This window comes from Triturus cristatus, chromosome 4_2 (genome assembly GCF_964204655.1).
Source record: "Triturus cristatus chromosome 4_2, aTriCri1.1, whole genome shotgun sequence".
Taxonomy (NCBI): domain Eukaryota; kingdom Metazoa; phylum Chordata; class Amphibia; order Caudata; family Salamandridae; genus Triturus; species Triturus cristatus.
In genome coordinates, this window is record NC_140586.1 from 782841049 (window position 1) to 782862085 (window position 21037).

Sequence of the window (21037 nt, forward strand, 5' to 3'; positions counted from 1 at the left end):
TGAACAGCTGTCCCCCGACACAGGTTCCTGATAACAATGAGGCAGCCAGCCAGTTTTATAACTGGATAGCCACGGCTGTAAACAAGGTGGCTCCTGAGAAAGTAATCAAACTTAGAAGAGCGCAGGTGCCATCCCAGTGGTATGGATACGACACCGCACTGTCACTTGAACATGTTCAACACTCTTACTCCTATCAAAGTAAACAAAAACTTGCTCTCTATCAAGTCGGGATCCCCGTGGGATCCGTGTCCACCGACTGTGATGCATGTGGTGTCCGGGGCTATTAGTAGACATTTAACTCCCATTCTAAATCAAGTGATAGAATCGGGTAGTTATCCGTCAGTCTGGAAGAAAGCGTGCATCAGACCCATTCTGAAAAAGCCGGCGCTTGATCCATTGGAGGTCAAGAATTACCGACCCATTTCCTGTCTGCCGATTGCAGCTAAAATCCTCGAGAGATCGATAAATCAGGAGCTGACATCTTACTTAGACGCTAACAACCTGCTGGACACAAGTCAGCATGGCTTTCGGTCCTGCCATTCTACCGAGACGGCGTTAGTCATGGCAACAGAGGAGATTCAGGGATAGGTGGATGGGGGTGTAGAGCGATCCTCGTTCTCCGCGACCTATCGGCATCATTCAATACCGTGAATCACACTGTGTTGGTTCGGCGGCTGAAGGCGGTGAGGATTGGGGAGGCAGCTCTGTCCCTCCTCTCCTCATTCCTAGAGGATAGGGAACAGACTTTACTCTGGAAAAGTTTACAGTCTGAAACCTTCCTTCTACCATGCAGAGTCCCACAGGGCTCGGCGCTGTCACCGACTCTGTTCAACATCTATGTGATCCCACTCGCCAGTCTCATTAGACAGCATGGTTTCTCATTTGTGTCTTATGCAAACGACACACAGATTATCATCTCTGTATCTAAACAGTTAGAGCATGTTGCCTGCTAGTTTCCATGCGTGTCTGGCTCATATCATGAGCTGGATGCGCATCAACTATCTTAAAATAAATACAGATAAGACAGAGGTGATGGAGTTTGGTGGCGGTCCGTCCCGGTGGAACCACACCTGGTGGCCGACTGAGGCTGGTGTATGCCCAACACCATCCACTAAAGTTAGGAACTTGGGGATCATTTTCGATGACCAACTGGGTCTTTCGGCCCAGATTAACCACGTAACCTCCACTTGTTTTTAAATACTGAAGTTTCTTAGCAAGGTGTTCCCTTTTATTCCACAGGAGCCAAGAAAATCAGTGGTAGTGGCCTTGGTCTTATCCCGCCTACATTACTGCAATGCTCTATTCATAGGCATTAACAAGGCACAAAAGACCAAACTGCAGTCCATACAAAATGCTGCTGCACGGATATTACTGAACATCCCAAAAGGTCACCCCACTTCTGCTGCCATCAAATCGTTGCACTGGCTCCCAATACAGCAACGTTTGGAATTTAAGGCCTTTTGTCTGGTACATAAGACATTACACGGCGGGGGGTGGCTGATCTTCGAAAAATCTTTCACTGGTATACTCCTACTGGAAGTCTTAGATCAGCTAACTCTGGCCTCATCTGTGCCACAAAAATCTGTTGAGCTAGATGGGGTGGAAAGAGCCTATTGCACCGTGTAGTTAGGCTGTGGAACCAACTGCCTAGCACAGTTAGACTCCAACCCAACAGGATAGTGTTTAGGAAGCAAATAAAAACGTGGCTGGTCCCTAGGGCATAATCGACCAGCACTGCTGTCGCTAGACCTCCCTCTTCTCACTTTAGCGCCAAGACGCCTCGGCATTCGAGCGCTCTATAAATATATATCCTATCCTAATGTTATATTTTTCTGTGCTGGAGTTATCGCAATAGTTTCCTGTTGCACTTTCTCTAATGTACACCCTTATAGCCATTTTTTATATAAAGGGTGTTTTTCTAGATAGCTTTCATTTTCCAGTTGCAGTATTTACAGTACTCTGTGATGGATCATCCTTGATAGTGCACTGTTTGTGTGAAGTGTTTTACAAAAGTCTATTGTGGCTTTCCCTAATCAGTTAAAGGCAATTCATTATTTTCGTTTGTTCAGTATAAATGTAATCCTTCACACAGTATACTTATCGGTTTTGTTGATGTTGTATGATTGGGGAAGACTTCTTACACTGTTGCGCAGTGTGGGAGCCTTACGCTGTAGTGCGGTGTCAATTGGATATTTAAGTTTATTCCCAAAAATATTTTAATTAGTTACTATATAAAGAATAATCACAAGAAAACTTTAACAAAGCTTTCAAAAAAAGAATGAGAGAAAAAGCTAGATAGACTGCAGCCTTAAAACGGACACTGGCCCTTTAAGAGGGTACTTTTCACCAATATCACATCATCCTTGCTCACTGACAGTTGCTCTAGTGATTGTTTGGCTCTCCTGGCAACAGAATCGTGGAGCCCAGAACTTGGCCTTTTTGACTTTTTTTGTGGAATTGATCATGTAAACCCTTCACTCTGTCTGTTCTAGTGTCAGGAGCATTTATCATCTTGTCATGGCTGGTTTGGCCGTTGCTTGGAGCAGCTACGTTTAGTTCGCTTGGGCCTGGAATATTGTTGCTCTACACACTTCGCTTAAGTTCATGCTGAGGCTTGATAGTTTGAATGGTGGACCACTGCTTCAAGTATAGCAGATCTCAGGTTGTGCATGAACCTTGGTCATGCTGCGACAGGGAGCAGGTTCATGGGCTTCGGGCCATACTACATTTTCACAGTTCAGGTACAGTGGCTTAGGTCCAGCCAGGAATTACACTAGAGGCTGGAGTCCACTGACACTAGAGCACACAGATCTATCTCTGCAGTCCTCCGTGTATGCAGAACCACCTCGCCAGCATCCTGCTGCACCTTACTCCTCCTGGACAGTCACTCCTCCTGTAAGCTTTACAAGCTTTCTCTTTCAGCAGGGGGATCAGAGCTTGGGGTCCTGGGTTAAAGACTTAGTTAAGGTGCATGTGCTAATTTGTATGTAGACACATAGTAGATACAGAATATTGTGCCCTTTTTAACCGATGTTAAATGCAATTTAACGGAATCTGTGGGAAATGCACTCTTTTACGGTATGAAATCTCTTTTGGTCAGCCCAATCACTGCAGATGCCTGTGTGAGAACTGAGAGAAACAGAAATGAATCTTGGTTGGTGCACTGCAGAATAGTTTCTTGTGTTTATACTCCTATGAGGTATTAGCATACAACTGAGAGGAGAGTGTAAATATGCATACCATTATTTTAAACTTGTCTTGCACACAGTATGACAGGCTGCTTTAAAATGTGCAAAGCGATTTATTATTTACTATAAAACAAGTGTTTGCAAAATATGTCTATTTTTGTAGCATGCAGAGGTAACTGAATATAAAATATCGCACACACCTTACATGAATAACAAATGCAAGTTAAAGTAAGTGGTGGGAAATGCAGCCCTATACGTTATGAATCCTCCGTTAGTTTAATCTCTGAAGTTACCTGTGTGTAATTAGAGAGAAAGAGAATTGAATCTCAAGCGGTGCAGTGGGACTAGAGTCTTGTGTATTTTCTGTGTTGTGAGGTCCCAGCCCGAGAGTGGGAAAGCAGTATACAGCATGACAGTCATTATTTTAAAATTGTATTATATGTGGTATAAGCGCCCAATATGGCTGTAGAATGTCACTCATAAGTTCACTGAAACTGTGGAAATGCCGCACATTAGCAATCTGAAAACTTGGCAGATACGCATTGTGTGACTGTCAGATCACAGAAGAGCAAAACCTGTCTTTCAAAGCAGACGTGTTCCTGCCAAGAATGATCAACACCCAAACGTTTCCTATAAATTAACTGCCAGGCGCCTTCCCAAGTGCAGGCATTCATACAAGTCAAATTTCAACGCCTTCCAAGACTCCCAAGCCTGCGGTAGCGTGTCCATTCCAGCCTCAGAGAAGGAGCTGAGAATTGGGTAGTGGGGATGGGTAGGGTTCTGAAAGGGAGCACAACACCTTGGCTAGGCTGACAGAGTGAAGGTAAGAGCCAAACAAGGGATGCAGTCGGCACCCTCACCAGTTGAAAACATAACTGCCCCTGATGGGTAACAATGAGGTCTTAATAAAAGACTGGGCCGCTAGGTGTCAGAGTCCTGTCCTTTCATTTCAGGAGGCTAGGGTGCGCCTGAACAGAGTGCAGGTAAGTGTTGCCCCGTTTCCCCCTACACATGGACCCCCACCATTCTAATGACAAATGGGCGTTTTGGTTAGCAATTCATTACCCCACCCTCCACTGGCATAACAAAACTTGAAGGTGCCTCCCTGCAAGGCACATTGGAGGGGGCCCCCTCCGGGCTCAATCAGGAGCTCTGCAGCCAGAGTGCTGTGCTGTGGGGGCCTGGGTTACGCCCCTGCCCCCCTCACTTAAACACCGAAGCAGGGGCCTCCACAAACGGGGCCAAAGGACCCGAAAATACACACTTCACTGGGCCCTGGTAGAAGCCAAAATAAGAATAAACTTCCATCTGATTGCTGCACACTGTGTACTATCCCGAAAGAGGAAACCAAGATAATGGACCACTGGACACCCTATGATTGGCATGCTCATTCCTACATCACCACGTGCATGCTGTAATTCACCACACAGTACATGATTTCTCCCATTGCTTGGGCCAGACCTGAAGGGGGTCGGAGTGCTATAGAGAAATGTATGTTCGAGGAATGTGAGCTGTAAATCACATGCTTTGCATACTCCTGCCATCTAGTGTTGGGTCCGGATGTTTGCAAGTTGTTTTTCTTTGAAGACGGACATGAGGTAGGTGACTACTCCTTTCAGTGATAGTGCGCATGGGCATCGACTCCATTGTTAGATTGTTTTTTTCCCCCATTGGGTTCGGACGTGAATTGCTGCGCTCCGGTTCTACGCAGTTTCTCAGGTTTCCCTCGGTGCGCAAGACACTCACGCTTGGCTGTATTGTTTTCGATTGTGCAATCCCATTCTTCGGGTATTGTATTTACTGAAAAAACCCTCTTTCGATAGGGTAGCTCGTGGAAGGCCGTCGGGCCTACCCGTGTCCGTCCGCTTCGCAGTAGATGGAACATGCTCCATTTAAATTCTGCCCTCTGTGCCACGGAAAGTATCCGTGCATGACTCACACGAAGTGTGCAACCTGCACTTGTCTCCGGAGCACAGAGAACAGGACTGCAACGCGTGTAAGGCTTTCCAATCGAAGTAGACGCTTCGCCACTGTCGGGCTCAACGTCGCGATATGCAGAGCCAACACACAAGTTCCATTCCAGACCTCTTTGGAGAACATTCGGAACAAGAGGCGGAGACGCCATGGGAGCCGAGGAGAATCAAGACCCGATCTCCGACTGCGGCTCTGAGGGGACGAAGACATCCCGCAAGGGCAGCGTACTGTGAGTATAGATCCTCCCTTGCCCCAAAGTCCACCTCAGCCCAAGAAGAAGGCTTCGGTCCAACCCCCGCCTCTGGGCCACGGTCGGCATGCCCCGCCCTCCGGCTCGGCACCGAAACACATCCAAAAAGCATTTCAGCTCCTAACAGAGGCGTTCGAAAATGGGCACCGAGCCAAAAGCTTCGGAATCGAAGTCAAAGGCAGGCTCCAGCCCTCCCCCTTCGATGCCGAAAACCGCTTCGGATCTGAAATCCTCGGCATCCAAAACACCAGCATCCAAAACACTGGAACCGAAAATGTTGGCCTTGAAACAAACGGATGTGCCGATTCCATCTAAGGAACAACATTTCGATGCTCCGCCTTCCAAACCGGATCCGAAACAAAGGGAGCTATATATCCACCCAACTACTGGACATCTCACCTCAAAAGTCGCAATAAAACAGAAACCTGAGACAGAAGAGGCCTACCACATTCCTTTAAAAAGGAAAAATGTCATTACTAATCCTTCTCCTCCTCCCCTTCCATCACCTCCTTCTCCTCAGTTTTAACCCTTACTAATTTCACCTGAGCACTCACCACCACATACACCTGAAGATCAGGATGATGGGGATGGGGACAATGAGCCAATATCCGCAGACCCCTGGACAGATTATAACACCAATTCCCTCACAGGGAATGATCCTGACCTGTACCCTACCAAGTCTTCTCCACCGAACGACAGTGTAGGTTACATAGAACTGCTGGGTAGAGCTGCTAACTACCATGGGGTTCAGCTACATAAGAAATCCCTAGAAGAGGATTTCATTTTCGAGGCTCTTAGCACCACACAAAAGTGCTCGCACACATTTTCCTTGCTCAAAGGTATGATCGGGCACGTGGGTGATATTTTTAATGACCCGTCATGGCACATATCCTCACCCCTAGGGTAGATAAGAAATATAAGCCGGCACCATCTGATCCAGCATACATAAAGGGACAGTTACCATTGAATTCCTTGGTGGTTTCCAAAGCACTCAAAAGGGCCAATTCGCAAACAGGAGATGCTCCAGATAAAGAATCTAAGCTGCTAGATGCTTCGGGGAAAAGAGTATCCTCACAGGCTGCACCTTTTTGGAGCATCTCCAATACACAAGCTCTGTTAGCTAGGTACGACAGGGCGCATTGAGATGAGATGGAGCAGTTATTCCAATTTCTACCTGACGAGCAGAAGTCCAAAGCACACGACCTAGTGCGGGAGGGACAACTAATTTCTAATAATTCCATCAGGTGTGCCATAGAGGCTGCATACACTGCTGTTAGAGCTGTCAACACCAGCGTCCTTTTAAGAAGGCAGGCCTGGCTTCGTATTTCAGGATTCAAATCAGAAGTTCTATCCTAAACACACCATTCGATAAGGAACACCTCTTTGGCCCTGTGGTAGATTCCTCACTGGAAAAATGAAGGACATAGAAGTGGCCAAATCCATGGGAGCCCTTCCATTAACACGAGGACATGGTTCCTTTCGGCGCTCCTTCTACCGCAGGGGATCTAAGAATACCTCCTCAGATCCTACCACCACCACGTATAAAGGCAACAATCAACCCTCTGCTTCTAAGGGTTACTTCAGAGGGGGTTACAGAGGCAACAATGGCAAAGGTAGAGGCCCAAATACACGTGCCTCCCCCTCCAATACCAAACAATGACTTCCCTACACTTCCCCCCGACCATTTAACACCTGTCAGGGGCGGCTTTCACATTTCCTACCTATCCATAACTACTGACAAATGGGTACTGGAAATTATCCGTTCTGTTTATTGCCTGGCGTTAACCAACAATCCTCCAAACATTCCCCCACGGTCACACAGATTCTCACCAGATCACTTACACCTCCTCAAACAAGAGGTTCAGTCTCTCCTTCTAAAAGAGACTATAGAGCCGGTACCACTAAAATACCACGGGTCGGGCGTATACTCCTTTTACTTTCTGATACACAAAAAGGACTCTTATCTCAGACCAATTCTGGATCTACTAAACTTTACATACAGTCAGACCATTTTCTTATGGTAACACTTCAACAAGTACTACCACTTCTGTAACAGGGAGACTTTCTGTCTACTCTAGACTTAAAGGACGCCTATTTTCATATTGCAATACATCCCGCTCATCGCAAATTTCTAAGATTTGTGGTAGCCGGCCAATATTACCAGTTCAAGGTACTTCTGTTTGGAGTCACCACTGCTCCCATAGTCTTCACAAAGTGTCTGGCAGTAGGCGCTGCTCACCTGAGAAAACAATACATTCATGTCTTCCCCCTACTTGGACGACTGGCTCATCAAGCCAGTACTTATTCAAAATGTCTCCAACACACTCGCAGAACACTACAGTTACTACATCCACTGGGGTTCAGTCAATGTGCTAAAATCACAGCTCCAACCTTCCAGTACTCAAAACTACCTAGGGGCCACTGTAGATACTCAAAAGGCTCTAACCTTTCCAATACAGCCAGAATTCCCAACATTCAGGCTCTAGCTCTCCAGTTTCAATCTAATCACTTCCAGCTTGAGTGTATATGCAACTACTCCGAATGATGGCATCTTGCATCATATTCGTTCCCCATGCCAGGCTTCAAATTCGCCCCCTACAGGAATGCTTAGCGAGTCAGTGGAACTAATCACAGGGTCTTTTAACCGATCTAGTGTTTGTATGCGGCCATACTAATTGCTCTCTGCAGTGGTGGAACACACAAAATTTATCAAAAAGATGGCCCTTCATAGACCCAGTTTCACAGACCATGCTAACAGCAGACGCGTCCCTCACTGGCTGGGGGGCTCATCTTCTTCACCACACAGTACAAGGCCTGTAGAGCCAACAGCAAAAATCACTCCTCATCAACCATCTAGAGCTGCTAGCAGTCTTTCTAGCGCTCAAAGCATTTCAAACTCATCTAGTTGGCAAAGCTGCCCTAGTGCGTACCAACAACATGACGGGTTTGTAGTATATACAAAAACAGGGGGGGGGGGGGGGTACATACTCTCTCCAACTGTCACACTTGGCCCAAGACATTTGGTGGTGGGCCATTTACCACATCATCTATCTACACCTCCCAGGAGTAAACAACCAGATTTAAACATTTTTTTTATTATTCTTTTTTAAAGAGTTTTAAATAGTGCAAACTTGACCCGAATCGGGTATCAGAGCGCTTTATATAGCACCAGTTGCATTACATGAGGACACATTCATCTTTGTTAGGCACGGGGAGATTAATTGAATTGCCCAGAATCACAGGATGTTCAGCGACATTGCCCAGACTCAAACCCAGTTCCCCAGATTCGAGGTCGACCGCCCTAGCAGTTAGGCCAACTCCTCTTACCTAATTGCCGATCTCAGCAGACAAAGACAGCAAATATACGAATGGGAACTTCACCCTCAAGTTCTCCTCCCAATACTTTTAAAGTTGGGGAGTCCCTCAGATTTGTTTGCCACACACCAAAACGCAAAATGCCCAAACTTCACCTCCACGTACCCACACCCGCTCTCAAAAGGCAATGCACTATGGATGAACTGGTCAGGGATATTTGCCTACACTTTTCCACCTCACCCACTCATTCCAGTAGTGGTTCGGAAGCTCAGTCAAACATCTCTCACACTGATCCTAGTAGCTCCCACATGGGCCCGTCAAACCCTGGTTCACATCCCTGTTGGAGCTGTTTCTGGTTCCCCATCAAAAGCTGCACCTCACATCGAGTCTCCTCACACAGAACCATTGAAAAGTCAGACACCTAGATCCCAAACAACTAAACCTCGCGATCTGGCTCCTGAAGTCATAAGGTTTGGTTATCTAAATCTTTTACCAGACTGTATGAACATCAGGGAGGCCAGAAGGCCTACTACAAGAGCCTGTTGCGCAACTAAATGGAAACGTTTTGTTATCTATTGTAATAGCAACAACATAAATCCTCTTGATACTTCAATACAAAACATCATTTGTTACCTGTTACACTTGCAGCAGTCAGGATTGCCTTACACTTCTATCCGACTACATTTCGCTGCATTAGCTGTTTTTTACTTGGCAACATTTATTGCTTTTCAGTGTGCCCGTAATCAAAGCTTTCATGGAAGGACTTAAGTCATACCACGAGACATCTACCTGCCCCATTGTGGAATCTTAACATGGTGCTCACACGGTTAATGGGCCCACCTTTTGAGCCCATGCATAAATGTGGGCCACAGTTTTTCTCTTGGAAAACTGCTTTCCTCATTGCAATCACTTTACTGAGGAGAGTGGGTGAACCACAGGCACCAAAAATAGAAGAACCTTTTTTCCAACTTCACAAAGACAAAGTGGTTCTTCGTACTAACCCTAAACATTTCTACCTAAGGTAGTATCTGCCTTTCTTATCAATCAGTTGGTTGAATTACCAGTATTCTTTCCTCAACCTGATTCTGTGGCAAAACGAGCTCTACACACCTTAGATGTCAGAAGAGCCCTTTTATAGTATATTGAAAGAACAAAATCATTTCGCAAAACCAAACCCTTTTTGTTGCTTTTGCACCACCACACAAGGGCAATCCAATATCCAAGTCAGGTATTGCAAGGTAGATTGTTAAATGCATTAAAACTTGTTATGCAAAAAAAAACATCCTCATAGTTGACATTTGTAAAGCTGCAACATGGTCTACACCACACACATTCACCAAGCACTATTGTGTAGATGTGTTAGCAAGACAACAAACTAATGTGGGCTAAGCAGTACTTAGAATACTGTTTCAGACAAATCCAACAGCTACAGGTTAGCCACCGCTTGGGAGAATACTGCTGTATAATCTATGCAAAGCATGTGATCTACAGCTCACATTCCTCGAACGGATAATGTTACTTATCCAGTAAACATGTGTTCTTGGCATGTACAGCTGTAGACTCGCATGCGCCCACCCGCCTCCCCGGGTACCTGTAACTGTTACAGTTCTCTATCTTATTCTACATACATACGCATGGACATCTCTATTCTTTACTTACTAACTCCATTCTACCCTCTGCGGGGAAAACAATCGAACAATGGAGTTGATGCCCATGCGCACTAATCGAAAGGAGTCGCCGCCTACCTTGTGACTGAAAAAGACTTCTGTAAAAAAAAAAACAAGTTCTAAACATCCAGACCCAACACTACATGGCAGGAGTATGCAATGCATGTGAATCTATAGCTGTACACGCCAGAACAGATGTTTACTGGGTAAGTAACATTATCCTTACAGTATGTAGGTACTATCTGTGCTTGTGCAGTCTTTTTTGTAGTGAGGAAGAAATCAGGAGAGTGGCGCGCGAGTCTTGATCTCGGGAAACTCAACAAGTACCCGAAGAAGCAACCTTTCCTTATAATTTCCCCCCATGAAATTCTCCACATTCTCAACCACAGAGATTTTCTAACCAGCCTCTATCTCCAAGATGCCTATTTCCATGTTCCCATCCATCCTAGGCATTGCAAATTCCTCAGATTCACAGTAGCCAGTAGCCAGTACTCTCTGAATCACTCCCCGGATATTACGAAATGTCTCGCCCCAGTGGTGGCCCACCTGCTGCAGCAAGGCCTTCAAGTTTCATCAGTCAGTCGAGGTATGGGAAAACTTCCAGGTGTCTCTTTCAAACTCTGGGGCTCACAGTCTCTACTGGTAAGTAACCCATTCTGTACACAATGATCCCTGACCTTTCTTCAGTGTTTACGTAGCCTAATTCCACTGATAGGGATATAGTCTGTACATCTTATTTTTATCTCATGGGACCTTGGTTAATCCAAAGGATGTCTGAATATGAGGTCAGGCTAATAACCACTGGATCCTAGCAGTTCTGTGGTCGGTTTCAGAATCTTGGTGAAGCACCAAAGTGCTGAGGAGAGGCTGAATGGCAAGGCTATAAATTTGTAAGTTTGTTGTCTATCCCTGAATTTGAGGAACATTTTATCAGTTGCAAAAGCTATAATTGTGTGGTAGGCGTCCTTCAGATTCAGTCTCGCATGCCAATCTTTTGGTAGAAGAGTGTCTCAGCTAATTGTTGAATCCTTGAAGATTACTAACTGAAGATGACTGCTGTCTTGTTTTCTCTACTTCCGAGAGGTTTCTCACAAAGCTCAGGTAAAAGGATGTGAACACCACCTCTCCATTGTGAATTTAAGATTCCACCTCCTGTTCTATGAGGATTGCACCTGTTTCTGAAAATGTAATTATGGTTCTTTTTGCCTGAACTGTAGAACTGTTTGAAGGTACCAGGCGTCACCCTATAATCTCCTGCCACGTATGAAGAAATAAACCTCAGCCTCCCTACCATTCTTCGTTGGGAATAACAGAAAATCCTTACCTAAGGCTTCTCCTTATGCGCAAACACCACCACAGAACGTGCCTCTGCCACCTCAACCAGTGTCACATATGGAAAAGAATCCTCCAAACTTCCCTTTTGCTATTGGACGAGTCTTTTGAGGCCATGACCTCTTTGGAATGTTGGGAAATTAGAGAGGCATGTTCAGCACCCCTTGCTTCTACCGCCTTGCCAAAAATCTTCCTCTTGATGGGTTTTTTATAGTCTTTTGGTGCTCTGTCTAAAGGTGAACGGGTGTTAACAATTTTCTTTTATGGAGGGGTCTCCGAAGAGACTGCCACCATTGATCGGGCCCTCTTCTGATATGGATGGTTCACCCATAATGGGATCAGTCTTAATCAGGATTAATCAGTAGATGTAGCACAGTTCAGTTTCCTGAGAAAGCATGTTGCCCATCCAGATAACTCTGGTGAGAGCAATTTGCAGGTTTCTTTACCCTCTTCTCCCATGTCAAGGATCTTCTTAAATGGGCCTGCAGTGTCAAGCAGTTTGTCTTCACAAATTTTGTAATGAAGGTGGCCATTTTCACTGTAGTTTTATCCCGAAGGGATGGTCTTGCTTATTTAGGAATTGTTTTGAGTATGTTGCCCACAAGAATCTGCATAGCAAGCGCTGCCTTCATTCAACTAAAGAAGATCCCGAGCTCCAACAACCTAACCTTGCAAACCAAGATCCGGCTTCTTAACACCAACATAAAGTTGGTCCTTCTGTATGGCGCAGAAACTTTGACAACAGCGAGCACCACCAGGAAATTCCAAATCTTCATTAACACCGGTTTCAGAAAAAAATCCACCAAATCCGGTGGGCAAACACCATCAGCAGCGACAAACTATGGCAGCAGACATTCCGACTCCCTGCTAATGAAAAAATCATGAAAAGAAGCTGGGATTTGTCACACCCTACGCAAGCCCGCATCAAACACCACCAGGCAAGCCCTCACCTGAAATCCTCATGGGGCAAAGGAAAAGAGGAAGGCCAAGAAACACCGGACATTAAGTCCTTGAGGAGATGGGTTACAGCAGGAGTCAGATTGAAAGAAAAGCCCAGGACAGAGATTCGTGGAGATTCCTGGTTCATGGCCTGTACCCCAGGAGGGGTAGTATGCATAAGTAAGTAGATCCATTCTGAAGACCATTGGTAGTAGATCTCCTCTGGATGTGTTTGAGCTTCCTTTACTGTACAGACCTACTGTGGGTGTTCCCTCTAGTCTGGGGTATTTAGCTGCTGTGTCTTGCCTCCAAGATTAGCTCAAACCTGGTTCATCCTAGAGTTGACATCTTGATCATGATCTGCTGCACCTTCCCTTTCATTGATGTCTTCCCACAGGGTAATAAGGAGCTTCCTCGTCAAGGGTTCATCAAGTCTGGTTCTGTTCAAAGCAGACTCTCTGTGCGGCAATATATAGTTTTTAAAACTCCTGTCTAAGGAGCACTAGGCATTCTTTTTGTCTTTATGCAGAAGGTTTTGCCCTTCCTGGGAGTCTGTGAGCTTGAAGGGCCCTGGGCATTTCACCCAGGGAGGGTGTTCATGCTCTTTGATGCAGCAAGCAATAGAATACCTTTCCTGGGTCCCAGGGGTAGAAGGGACTACTCTCTGCAAGGATGAATTTAGTGCCTCCACCAAGCTCACTCTGATGGGCAGGAAATATTGTTCCCCGTCTATCTCCTCAAGTAGATCAGATTGCCGTGACTTTGCCATGGAGCTCTGGTTTTATTTATTGATGCTGACACCTGAAAATATATATGCTAAAAGTTAAATATGCCTGAGTTAATTCTCCACTCGTAGACATTAAAGATTCCATGACCTTAGATATTCTGCCCCAATCAAACCCTGGAAAAAATAATTAATCAAAAGGCTGTCCGCTGCATGTGGTGGAAAGAAGTGAAGTTGTCATTCATCCTGAGCACTGAAAATTGCTCCGTTTTGATTGATTTCCAAAAGAGGTGCGAGCCTGTGCAAATCCAGTCTGCTGCACTACTCTCATTCATTGGTCTGACAAAAACCTGGGACCATCGAGAGACCCTCTGTGGAGCAGACCGATCCACCGCCTACAGTGCACCCTGTTATCATGAGGCTGTACTGTGCTTTCAAGATCCTGAATGCCCACCTGCCTTGTGGACAGCAGTCGTGCCTCCATGTCCTGATCCGATCTAGTGAAGGCTCAGGTGCACACAAACTGAAAGGAGACACCGGAATCTCCTCATGAAGTTGCGGGTGTACAACACTTTCTGATCAAATTTTACTTGGCATGGGTAGGGAAAGCTCCTCCGAAGGTAGTGACAGCTTCTCGTGTTTCAAGAGCTTTTTACAAAATCTGGTCATAGGATTTCTCTAGAACATTTGGCGGCAAGAATGCAGTCTTTCCTGAGTAACATGAATTGCGACACTCTCATTCTGGCCAATTGGATTGGAGATTCGGCTAAGGATCTAGCGCTAGAAATCAAACGAGCCCCACGTAGAGTTAATCCTTCCTGCCTTGGTACACTGATACCCTCAAAGAAAGTAAGAAACAGTGCAAGCCTCTAGAAAGACAATGAAGGAAAGTATACAGTCCTATCTCTAAAGCCCAGTATAAGGCTGCTCTAAAGAAATACTATAGGGAGGTCAGATTAGCAAAGAAAGCTTATCTGGGAATAAATCCAGAGAATTTTTTTTAATTGTGCAAACTTTTATGTCCCCGGAAGCAAGCGCCAGACGTCAAGAACCATCAGCTGACTGGTGCGAGCAGCTGGCACAATACTTCCATGACAAGATCAAGAACATTCAGGACAGTCTCTCCCCAGCATGTTGCTAGAGGGAGCACTGCCGGACAGTATCTATGCAAGTTATCCTCAGAATTCCACAGGATCTCGCTCCAAATTTGATTCCATTTCTATAGAAGATTCCCTTAAAGTCCTTCAAAGTCTCAAGTTGGGTTCTCTGGCAGACCCTTGCCCCCTCCCAATGTCCTGGCGCTTAGCGCAAAAGCTATTAACCCTCAAGCCAATAAAACTCTTAAATACATCTCTATCATCAGCATTAGTACCCCAGGCCCGGAAGTAGGTTAAGCTCATGCCTTTCGTGAAACAATCTCAAGCAAACCCAGCTGAATTATCTAACTACAGACCCAAATCCTTGCTTCCAGCTTTGTTAAAAGTATTAGAGAAGCATGTCGACTCCCAGCTTTCCTAATACCTAGAAAGCAACAATTTATAACATCCTAGTCAGTCTGGCTTTCGCCCATGTTTCAGCACACAGACGGCGCTAGCGGAGGTGACAGATTACATCAGGAGTACTTTAGACTCCAGAAGAAAGTCACTGCTGGGAATGCCTTTGATACACTACCGCATGCCACTCTACTGGCCCGTCCCAAAGCTATTGGAATTGGAGGCAAATCCCTGGACTGTTTGGCATCATTTCTTGAAGGACATGGGCAAGAGGTTTGGATCCCTCCAATTTCGTTGGGACCACGTGTATTGTAAGTTGGAGTACCCCATGGCTCGGCTCTGAACCCTACTTTATTTAACATCTATCTTACTCCTCTTGCTCTACTTGCGGAGGCCTTGGGAGCAAAAATAATCGCATATGCTGATGACACCCAGCTATTGTTTTCATGGGACTGCAATGCAGGGTTGCCTGGTGAAAAAATCTGAACCTACCTGTCAGCTGTTTCCAGTGGCTAACATACCATCTGTGTTAGAACTGGGGGTCTCTAGTTGGCTGAGGTAGGTACCTTAGTCCAAATAGGGACCCTTGCTTCTAAGTCAGGGAAAGGAAAGACACCTTCTCAGATATCCCCTGCTCACCCCCTCGGTAGCTTGGCACGAGCAGCCAGGCTTATCTCCAAGGCAAATGTATAAAGTATTTGCAAACACGCTCTCAGTAACCCATTGATAACACCACAAATGGACTCCACACAAGTTTCATAAAAAACAATTATATGTTTATGAAAAATATATATACACGATAAAAATCCAACATATGCGTATTTGTAATATTTCTTCACCTTGCCAGTTATTAGGCCAGCAAGCCCTTGTAGGTACTTGCAGTATTAATGAGCAATTCTAGATGATCCAATGCAGTCCTAATGCAATGCAATGCAGTTCGTAATGCAACAATCAGGCAGTTCGTAATGCAAAAATAATGTACTCTGGCACCGATTGCAGTGCTCTGGACGGTCTCTATGCCACTCTTACTGACTCGCGGTCAGCTACTGCCAAAATATGGCCCCAACACTGTTATGATGGAAAACAAAGTGCAGCTCCTTACTCCGGCCCCGGTACTGCCCCACCTCGGCAAGTACGGGCCGCAATACGGACTTTAGCGGAGGCTCGCTCTGCAAAGATGGGAAAGGCCGAGAGCGTTTCTCTCGTAGCCCGCACCCCACCCCAGGCGGCGACACGCACACGCTCGCTGAGCGTTACCTGGGGGGTGCGATCTTACTCGCCTCTCCTCGCGGCTTGGGCCTCCGATGCAACTTCGTTGATCTTGGGCAGTGGAACTCGGACAACGACGGTGATAGTTCGAGGTCTCTCCTTGGCTAAGGCAGGCTCGGGCCGGCGGCGGTGAATTCTCACAGCTCCTCTTGGGATGCCGGTCTGGGCCGATGGCAAGGACGATCGCAGCACTTCTGGTCAAGCTGTCGATTGAAGCAGAATACAAGACTGCTCCGGGAAACACAGTCACGAGGCAATTTCTCAAGAAGGTCTCGGGCTGCTACAGGGCACACGCACACAGCGTCGCTGAGACTCACTTGAGCTTCGGGTGCACACAATCACAGTGCAATCCTCACGAAGGACTCCGGCTGCACGAAGCACACGCACACAGCGTCGCTAAGACACACTTGGAAACTTTTATGTTCCTTAGTTCCACAACAGGAAGCCAGCTCTCCTCTGGCCCTTGGAGACACATTACTTCGGGACACAGCACACAGCAAAGTCCTTTCACGCAGGGGGACACAGCACACAGCAAAGTCCCTTAGCCTCTCCTTAGTTAAATCAACAAACTGCAGGCCAGCCCCAGAACACACAGCAAGGGTCAGTCCTTCTCTTGAACTGTTTTTGCTTGGCAGCGGTTCGTCTTGACCGCGAAGTATTTCAATGATTTACAGTCTTGATCAGTCTAAAGTCCAGGGGTTTCAGCTCCCATAGTTATACCCTAAATGTCTTTGATGTCTTTGTGTTCAGGGGGCACTGACCCCTGTCCAAACCTGTTCTGGGTGTCTCCCTGCCAGTGACACCTTCTTCCTTTGATAGTGGGGGTCTGGATCCTCAATCACTCAGTCGGAGATGGAGCCATTGTTTTATGGAAGCAGTCCAGGTCTCTTCACCTCCAGGGGCTACTCGTCCCCCCTACACTCCAGATGTAGGTCTGCCTGTTGCTGTCTCGCCTACTCCTCCCCTGGGTCAAGACATTTCTCAGATCCTATCACATTCAAATCCAGACAGTCAATCCACAACCAGGCAGAGACACACAGAATTGTTAGAACAAAAAAAAACAGCCACTTCTAAAAGCGTGGTTTCTAAACACACAATTTAAAAACCACCTGCACAAAAAGATGTGTTATTGAATTGTGAGTTCAGGCACACTAAACTTCACCTCCATCTTAAGCCTATGGGAAGATAGACTGGAAACATATTACACAGCCTTCCCTATTCTGTCCTATGGGCAAGATGGCCTTGCAACAGTGAAAAACGAAATGGAGAGTATTTCACTGTTAGGACATGGTACACACCTCAGTACATGTCCTACCTTTCACAGACACTGCACCCTGCCCAGGGGAGTACCTTGGGCCTACTATAGGGATGCCTCATGTGCATGGGAAGGGTAAGGCCTGGCAAGTGCACTTGTCAGGACATCATGACAGTTAGCAAACTGCACGCAGGCACTGCAGTGGCAGGCCTGAGTACTCTCTTTAGGGCTACTTGTGTGGGTGGCACAATTAGTGCTGCAGGCCCACTAGTAGCATTGGCATTCCCTGCCCTAGCACACAAAGTGCACTTTAGTAGTGAGGCAAACATAACAATTATGGACAACCAATTACCAGAACACTTTATACAGGGAGCATATGCACTTTAGCACTGATAAGCAGTAGTAAAGTGCACAGAGTCCTAAAACCAACAAAAACAGGTCAGAAACCATGCAGGAGGAAGGCAAAAAGTTCAGGGATGTCCCAGCCAAAAGGGCCAAGTCCAACAATCGGCTCAAATGCAATGCGGAAAAAAACAGAGCTGCTATATTTTGGAGCGACGGCCCAGGAAACATGAAAATCTTTCTGGCCAGCTGAATTCCCCATTCCAGGGAGTCAAGCGAATTCTTAGAAGAATTTGGATATCAAATTCAATGATTTACTCTTTTTTTTACACAAGTGAATTAAGTGGTGGGGTCCTGCTTTGGATTACTGCGTGTCTTAATAAAGTTTATACTTTTTCTGTCCTTCTCAGCCAGGAAACAAGTGATACATCTGGTGGTGTCCTCTAGGCTGGACGATGGCAATGCCTAATATCTGGGCCTACCGGAATACCTCCTCAACAAACTGCAGGTGGTCCAAACTGTAGCAGTACATACTCTCCTGGGTTGGCCTCTGAGAGCACACGTGTCCCTTCACCTTAAGGCATTGCTTTGGCTCCCCATAAAAAAAGAGAATCTTATTTAAGACTCTCATTCTGGTCCATAGAGCCCTTAATCAGAGGATCGCTGGATTCCTTAGGGCACATATTTGTTTTTATTTTCCATCTAGATGACTGTGTTCAGCTGAAGCTTTTGTAGCCAGCACTCCTAAGATCAGGTGTGCTTGGGCTGGCGGCAGATCCTTCTCCTTTTTAGGTCTGTCAGCCTGGAATAAACTTCACTCTAAGATTCAAAGCATTACAGATATTTCTCAGTTTAGGAAGAGATTGAAGACGTTGTTGTTTAACCAAGACTAAACAGATTAGGCCTTCTATGTGTGCATAGGCAGGGGTGAGGAATGCCAGAACACTCCTTGGAGTAGCAGAGTGCTTTATAAATCCCTTTCCATTCATTCATTCATCCAGTGTGCTTCGGTGGGGCCGACTAGAAGGTGCTACAGCTACTAAATGCACACAAGAGGAGGATTAAATAGGTATCCTGGATTAATAAAACACAAGAATAAGTGAAAAGCATTTCCTCATATGTAACATTCCCAATGCCAAAAAGACACTTATCTGGCTCTTGAGCAGCGAAGAAAGGCGAACTGCTTTTTTATCGATAACTGGTAAATATGAATTGCTGTGTTATGATTGGATGATCATTTGTGTTTTTTCCCTGACTCGTGCTATATGTAGACGTTGAATGTTTTATGAGGGGACAGTGAAAATAAAGAAAAATAAACTCTTTGTTCCGGACCTACAATTGGCACTCCATAGAAATTGTCTTTGGAGCCATTGATTTTTCCATTAACAATGTATGTGCCTTTGTACATTGGATATCGTTTATAAAAGCTATTCAGCATATTGTTGTTTTTTGAGGTCTTAAGTCTATGTACTAAAATTTAAATGTATTCATTTTTAGAGTAACAATGTCATAAAAGAAACTAAGGACGATGTCCACTTGACCTTGCCATCTTCCAGCACTGAAAGGCAACATGGCAGCATCATTGGTGAAAGTTTGAAACAGGTATGATAACATTGTTGAATTACAACCAGCATTTTTTAATAAGGAGTTAGATTTAAATAGGAGCAGTTCACTTTTGATGTAAAAACGATCTCTTTAAAATATCTGTCTGAGGCCCTACACCCTTGCAGCTGTTTGAAAAATATCCTGGTACTTTACTTATTGCATGAGTGTATTTCATTCTGCAAAAGTGCTATTTCTTTAAACCCATATTTTCCTTTGAATTTGCAGTGTGGCAATAACACTTTATCGCATGGATTGTTCTTACTTACTCCTGCCATAATCGTTAGGATCGTGTTAATCTGTAAGTGAATCATGACGTGGCCATCATCTCATGGTGCATAAGCCTGTGTGGAATGAAGTGAAGGACAGTACAGTTTGTTGTTTCATTGAAATTGTCTTGCCTATCAACTGCATTTCCTACTCTGCATATAATACAAAACATTCTAGTTCAGATTTCCTCAGTTGCAGAAAGCACCCCAATAGGATTGTCTTAGAGATCTTTGTCCTGACTCAACACATGCTGAGCATTTTAAAAGTGCTATCTTCTAGCTGACTTGGACATATGGGCAGGAGACTGTGATGAATCAAATACACAGAGTTAGATTTAGACCACCTTGACGTCTCTCAATCATCCCACTTATGATGCTGGATCTTCCCCCATATCCCAAACCTCCATCTGTTGTATTGACTTTTTGAAAGCCTGGTCTGAATATGCAGCTCTCGAAATGCACACCTCCAAGAAAAACTTCTCCATGAGAAAACCATCCACCTTGTCTTCTAGAGCTATTAGAAGCATCATTCCAGGCATCCTGTTCTTAGCTCTCCCCGATTTCCATCTCACCTGCAACAACTTCTTCATACCGTCTAGACTTGATAGAAAAGAACACAACCACCGCTTTAAAGTAAGTGGTGCCCATCAAACAATCGATGCAATCCCAAATAATGTAAAAGTGCTGAAAAATAGTTTTGGAAGGAGTATATCTTTTCAAATGCTGTGAAGAATCTTTGTGAAGACAATGGGAAAATTAAATCTTTCTGACTACTGGTTGACATGCCACTTAAATAATCATTGAGGAAACACCAATCCCTATAGATGGAATGCTTTCAAATGTCTCATCCATTCATAATTGCTCTAGGCTGCTTTCCAGGCCATTGGCTTTTTTTTCTCTTGATGCCACCCTAGGCAGAGACTAACCATATGCAAATCAGCTTTTTTCCTTCCTTTTTGTCCAGCCTGGAATGCAAAGTTTGTTTCCCTCCGAATGGTATCATAAGCCTCCCTCCCTGACCGGTTTCATCCTAGTTCAGCCTCATTAGTGAGGAATAACTTGAGTCCTGTTGCACAGCGAGCGCAGAACCCACGTCTGGGCACACCTGTTACTTTGAGAAAAACACAAAGGTGATTGTTAGAATGCTTCCAAACCTCTCACTGGTGGTTGTTCAGACCACATTCTAGTATACTGCATCTTGACCTCTGTACAATAGACCAAGACCATCTCTATTCAATTGATATTGGGTCTGCTCCATTAGGAACTGCCTAAACCTATCTGCCTCTCTAGGACTTGTTTGCATATTACTGTCCTCTGCCTAGTACAGCACAGTGGTTGAAAAATAATGGTCCGTAATAAGGCCCTTGTAGTTGCCAGCGGCTGAAATTAAGTCCAGCGTTCCTTCAATCACTTTGTTG

General features: G+C 45.3%; 1 protein-coding gene across 1 annotated transcript in view; it reads left to right on the forward strand.

The window, feature by feature from the left end:
• Positions 1-21037, forward strand: part of EFCAB14 (EF-hand calcium binding domain 14) — a 322123-nt gene that overhangs the window by 143699 nt on the left and 157387 nt on the right. Inside the window, exon 6 of the mRNA XM_085602705.1 lies at positions 19246-19350. Within this exon, the coding sequence (XP_085458831.1) occupies positions 19246-19350 (105 nt within the window). The remainder of the gene's footprint in view (positions 1-19245; positions 19351-21037) is intronic.